This window comes from Staurois parvus, unplaced genomic scaffold (genome assembly GCF_062004578.1).
Source record: "Staurois parvus isolate SC_StPar_1 unplaced genomic scaffold, SC_StPar_1.0 ptg000350l, whole genome shotgun sequence".
Classification (NCBI taxonomy): Eukaryota; Metazoa; Chordata; class Amphibia; order Anura; family Ranidae; genus Staurois; species Staurois parvus.
The window spans coordinates 5,589,924-5,595,923 of record NW_028318146.1 but is presented as its reverse complement, the minus strand read 5'-3'; the positions used below and the strand labels follow the sequence as shown (position 1 = coordinate 5,595,923).

The following is a 6,000-nucleotide window of genomic DNA, read 5'->3' as shown; positions in this document are numbered from 1 at the left end:
GATTTTGCTTTCCTTTGAATGACTTAATGAATATTTGGTTGTAGTCGCACTGTTTATGAGAACTGCTGTACATCTGTGTTGTATGGAGTCACCCAACTTCTGGCCCCTGTGATCAGGTATTCCAGCCCAGGATGATTGGACTACATTCCACAGTTCTTCTCTATTTCTTGGTTTTGCCTCAGAAACTGCATTTTTGATGTCACCCCACAAGTTTTCTATTGGATTAAGATCCGGGGATTGGGCTGGCCACTCCATAACATCAATCTTGTTGGTCTGGAACCAAGATGTTGCACGTTTACTGGTGTGTTTGGAGTCGTTGTCTTGTTGGAACACCCATTTCAAGGGCATTTCCGCTTCAGCATAAGGCAGCATGACCTCTTCAAGTATTCTGATGTATTCAAACTGATCCATGATCCCTGGTATGCGATAAATAGGCCCAACACGTAGTATGAGAAACATCCCCATATCATGCTTACACCACCATGCTTCACTGTCTTCACAGTGTACTGTGGCTTGAATTCAGTGTTTCGGGGTCGTCTGACAAACTGTCTCCGGCCACTACACCCAAAAAGAACAATCTTACTTTCATCAGTCCACAAAATGTTGCGCCATTTCTCTTTAGGCCAGTCAATGTGCTCTTTGGCAAATTGTAACCTCTTCAGCACATGTCTTTTTCCCAACAGTGGGACTTTGCGGGGGCTTCTTGCAGATAGCTTGGCTTCACATAGGCGTCTTCTAATTGTAACAATCCTCACAGGGAACTTTACACCTTCTTTCATCTTCCTGGAGCTGATTGTTGGCTGAGTCCTTGCCATTTTGGCTATTCTTCTATCCATTCAAATGGTAGTTTTTTGCTTTCTTCCACGTCTTTCAGGTTTTGGTTGCCATTTTAAAGTATTTGCGATCATTTTAGCTGAGCAGCCGATCATTTTCTGCACTTCTTTATATGTTTTCCCCTCTCCAATCAACTTTTTAATCAAGGTACGCTGTTCTTCTGAACAATGTCTGGAACGACCCATTTTCCTCAGAATTTCAGAGAGAAATGCACTGTAACCAGCATGTACAACATTTGCTGCCTTCCTTCCTTAAATAAGGGCAATAATTGCCACCTGTTTTTCAAAGAATGAATGACCTCACTAATAGAACTCCACACTGCTATTATTTTGAACATGCCCCTTTCAATGAGTGATTCAATTACACAGAATCAGCAGCATGCATGTCATGACTGTTGGGTCTGTTGGATTTCTATTACTCTACTACACCTGCTAGTAAATTATTTGCCATGTAGAAATATAATTTCTACCAAAAACAGTGATTGATCCGGTTAGTGATGTCTGACTGCTATTATTTTGAACACAAATATATATATATATATATTTTTTTTTTTTTTTTTTTTCATCTAATTAAAAAAAACAAAATACCATGTGGACCGTGCATAAATTAAGTGCATTAAATTTGACAATACATGAGTAGTATTGCTTTACATATACACAGTGAATAATTGTAACATTCAGTCCCAATTTGGAAAAGTAAAGTACCCAGGTGTTGAATACTGCAGAAATGACAGGTGCTCCTCTGTGCTCAATTGGTGCCCCACATGGATGTGCACTCACCGTTAACCATGGACCACCTATCTCTAGGTTGGTCTTAAGCGCCTGGTTTGGGACGAGCCCAATGCGTGATGGCAAGAATGGCACCAATATTCATTCCTGGGAATCATGCAATCTGGATGATAGTAGCCAATAGGATGATGACCAGCGTGGATAAAAATGACAATGTAGTTTCAAAAGAGCCTTTTTAAACTTTCTCCTCTCCTCCCAGGCAGTAAACCAAGTTTCAGCGTGTGAACAGAAACAAAAAGCAAACATCCCATAGTGTAAAACCATAAAAAAAATGTAATGATGGGGAGAAATTCTAAGAATAAAACTCACAAGCCAAGTGCCTATAACCTGGCACTCTGTGTATTCAGCCTTGCTGCTTGTGAATAGGAACCAAGTGGTACTTCATGATGACGATCCATTGATCGAAACCATTCGGGGTTTGATGACGCAACTTCTGCTGATGTCATTTCCGCCCTTTGGAACGCACGCTGGAACGCTGTGGCCATCTTGGTTCCTATCCACAGGCAGCAAGGCTGAATACACTGAGTGCCAGGTTATGGGCACTATAATGATGGGGAGAAATTATAAAAATTAAACTCACAAGCAAAGTGCCCATAACCTGGGCACTTTATTTTTCCGTCTCATGCTATAGGTGTTCCCACCTGTACTTTGCCTGAAGTTGTGATTTTGTGTGTGTGCCGGTCCAGATGACCTGGAAAGAGAACTCTGCTCAGTTTGCTAGCCAACTCTTCAGGCTCCTGAGGTGCTGCACTGATGTTTTGGAGCTAGTGGAAAGTAAGCCCCGATGTGCCTGTCAGCCATTAAAGATTTCCAGCTGTGCATCCACTGGAACTCATACTTCACTGCTTTTACCTGATATTTTTTTTTTTTTTTTATTGTAAATCAAAGTCTCCGGCTACAGGAGCCACTCATCCTAAGTTGACAGGTGTGCAGTTGTGGGTGAACGGCCTTGAATGCCAACATTATGCAGTTGAGGGCACTCACCTGCACCCGTCATACTAGGACAAGCAGCTCTGTCTGTGCAGCTACTGCACCCCCATAGACTTGCATGGGCTGCCTGCCTGTGGCACCTCCAGCCACATAAACAAATGGCCCATTTAGCTTAGGTTCACTTTATGAATCACCCAGGAATACGCACTGCATTCCTGTGCAATTTACATGCGATTCAGTGTGCTGCAATTTGGTGTGATGCAGTGCAATTTGAGCCTGCTCAAAAGTAGTGCATGCACTGCAACCAGATTGCATGGTAGTTTTGTAGTACACGGATCCAGTGCAGGCAAACAGAGTTTGGGGTGTCATTAACATTGCACTGATACCCGCTGCAAATAGCAAGTCCAACACAACAAACACTTTACTCCTGCGCTAGGAAAGGACTCAGTAGACCCAATAGGAATGTTCTGGAATATGCACTGCTTGCTGCCCTCAACAGACCGGGGTGCTCCGAATACACTGGATATAAATGGAGAAACAGAAAAAGGGCGCACCGACCCAGTGCATTATCGTTTAAAATAATTTATTAAAGAAACAAAAATAGGTATCATACTCACAGTGGACATAACACAGGCATGTCAAACTTAGATGTTGTTTGGATCATACACCTTGCTGAGTCCATACGATGGAACCCTGGATGACCAACTGGCTAATGCGTTTCGAGGACACCTCTTCCTCAGAGGAAGGGGCTCTGAGGAAGAGGTTCTGTCCTTGAAACGCGTTAGCCAGTTGGTCATCCAGGGTTCCATCGTATGGACTCAGATGTTGTTTGGATCATACACCTTGTTCAGTTTGACATGCCTGTGTTATTATGTCCATTGTGAGTATGATATCTATTTTTGTTTCTTTAATAAATTATTTTAAACAATAATGCACTAGGTCGGTGCGCCCTTTTTCTGTTTCTCCATTTGCATTCAGATCGCACTGCACTTGCGATTTGCTGGATACAGTGTGGGAAACACAGATTGCAGGTTTTCCATACTACGTTCTAGTGTGAACCAGGGCTTTCAGTGCTCCTTTGAATGAGGTCTTAGTCCTAAGAGGAGAAAAAAAAAAAACACAAACAAAAAAAAACGCAAACACTCAACAAAAAGAATAATTAGCTGCAGGTAGGTTTATTGTACAAAACAATTACAGAATTAGTTTCCATTTGCAGCATGCTCCCCGCTGACTCCCAACAACAAGAAACTAGTTAGACTATTGTTTATGTAGATTTCTTGCTATAATCTAGTAGTCAGTTTGTTGAAGGCTTGATGAACTACATTTGCTAGCCAGCTATTCCAACAACTTTCAGTGTAATCTAGGAGCTGTGCGATTATCTGCATTGCCTTTACTGCAATCAGCTGACTGTCATTTGAAGGCACAGAGTAGGAAGCTGTCAGCCGTGCACAGTAGTCAGGTGGAAATGTTTGGACTGTCAGTTAGTATTATACATGAGCTATGTTGCATATTCGGTTATTTGTTTTCCAGTATCATTCGGTTTTATCTGTCTTTGTGCAATTATTGGTTCAGCCTGGAATATACGAGTGCGGGATGTTCCTGAAGCCAAGAGCAGCTTAGTAGAAAAGTCTAACGATTAACCAGAAAGATATTTGGAATTTTGTTGCTCTGTTTTTAAAACAATCATTTAGGTCTTAATGTTATAATTAAAAAAAAAAAAATAAAAAATTAGTGGACGGATCATGGAGGAAAAGGATGAAGATGATTACAAGTTGGCCTTGTCATTTGAAGTCACTTGAGCAGAATGCTGAGTGTAGGTCTTGATTGCTTTCTGTAAAAGAAGAACATTAGCAATTACAAAATGAAAATCATCTGAAGACTAATATGGGTGAATGAATGGTCAAGTGCAGGGGCGGACTGACAACTCATGGGGCCCCCAGGACATAGGGGATCATGGGGTCCCTGTGTCCTTGCCCAAACTCAAAAAAGCTATGAAAAATGTACCAGGGGCATCTCATGGGGCCCCCTACTGACCCCGGGCCCTCGGGCAGTATCCGAGTTTCCAAATGGTCAGTCCGCCCCAGAGAAAAAAAAATATAAAAAATAAAATAAATCAAATGACATTTTTTTTTTCACTGTCAACCATAATAAATAAAGAATGTACATACAAAAGACTATCCCTTTAATACAAAAGGCTATTTAATTCGGGACATGACATTGTGCCCCATATCTTGTCTTTTTTTCTTTTTCTTTTTACTACTGGTTTTTCCAGTCTAAATGTCAGTAATTAGATTTATTTTTGGGTCAGTTTTTCGAATTTTCAGTGGGTTATTAAACAATATTATCCCTATGTTTTGTTTTTAATGAAAACATAGGGAAAATACTTTTTTTTTTTTCTTTTTCACTCCTAGATCTTGGTCCCTCTGCATCATCATTTTCTCTTTTAGGTGAAGATAAGACACACAAAGCCAGAAGCAGTGAAAAAACACAGAACTCCCAAACACAGCCGGACAGGTAATGTAGATAAATGTGGAACACCATGTACAACCCCTGTCCGTTAACTACAGTTCTTGAACCAGCAGCTGGGCAGTTATAAAATCCAAACAATCATTTAAAAAGTCATTATATACATTTGTTAACACTGAAGTTTAGGTATGGCAACGTTCACACAGTTACATTGATCCAGCTGTGGGATCCCTGTGAAATCTGCCTGTCTTGCTGCTTGCTGAACAAATGAGGTTACTTACATGGGGTGGATGATGATTTCCGTTTTCTCAATGAATGCAAAGTGTTCTCTGATTAGATCGATGAGGTGGAGATTGTGATGTCATCATCTCTAACATCAATAATATACAGGGGCGGACTGACAACTCATGGGGCCCCCGGGCAATAGGGGATCATGAGGCCCCTGTGTCCTTGCCCAAACTCAAAAAATGCTATGAAAAAGGTACCAGGGGCATCTCATGGGGCCCCCTACTGACCCTGGGCAGTGCCCGAGTTTCCAAATGGTCAGTCTGCCCCTGGACAAGTATATTTTGTGTCCTGAAGAAAATCTACATTGAGAGAAACTGGTGGCTGCTGCTGTTGATCTACTCAAAATGCTAGCTGCCTGGCTGTCTGACTGCAATACCAGGTTACAGACAAAGAAAAACCATTACATTATGTAGAAGGTCCTTTCAGACCTCTAGCAAACAAGTTGTCCTCGCTGTCCTAGTAAGGAAAAGAAAAAAAAAAACCCACACAAAACAGGACCGCCAAATATATAGGAGTAGAACTAATAATATAGTCCATGTAGCTGGAGACACAGAAAAACTAAGGAAATGGCACCCGTGTGTCCTTCAAGCCCAGAAATACACAGAAAAAGAAGCTTGTACATACAGTGCATATAAAAAGTCTACACACCCCTGTTAAATGTCCGGTTTCTGTGATGTAAAAAAAAATATATATA

At 41.3% G+C, this 6,000-nt stretch overlaps 1 protein-coding gene across 1 annotated transcript in view; it reads right to left on the bottom strand.

Annotated features, from left to right (window-relative positions):
- Positions 1 to 3,711: 3,711 nt before the first annotated feature.
- Positions 3,712 to 6,000, bottom strand: part of CAT (catalase) — a 44,238-nt gene continuing 41,949 nt past the window's right edge. The window contains exon 13 of the mRNA XM_089684626.1: positions 3,712 to 4,383. Within this exon, the coding sequence (XP_089540752.1) occupies positions 4,318 to 4,383 (66 nt within the window). The 3' untranslated portion in view covers positions 3,712 to 4,317. The remainder of the gene's footprint in view (positions 4,384 to 6,000) is intronic.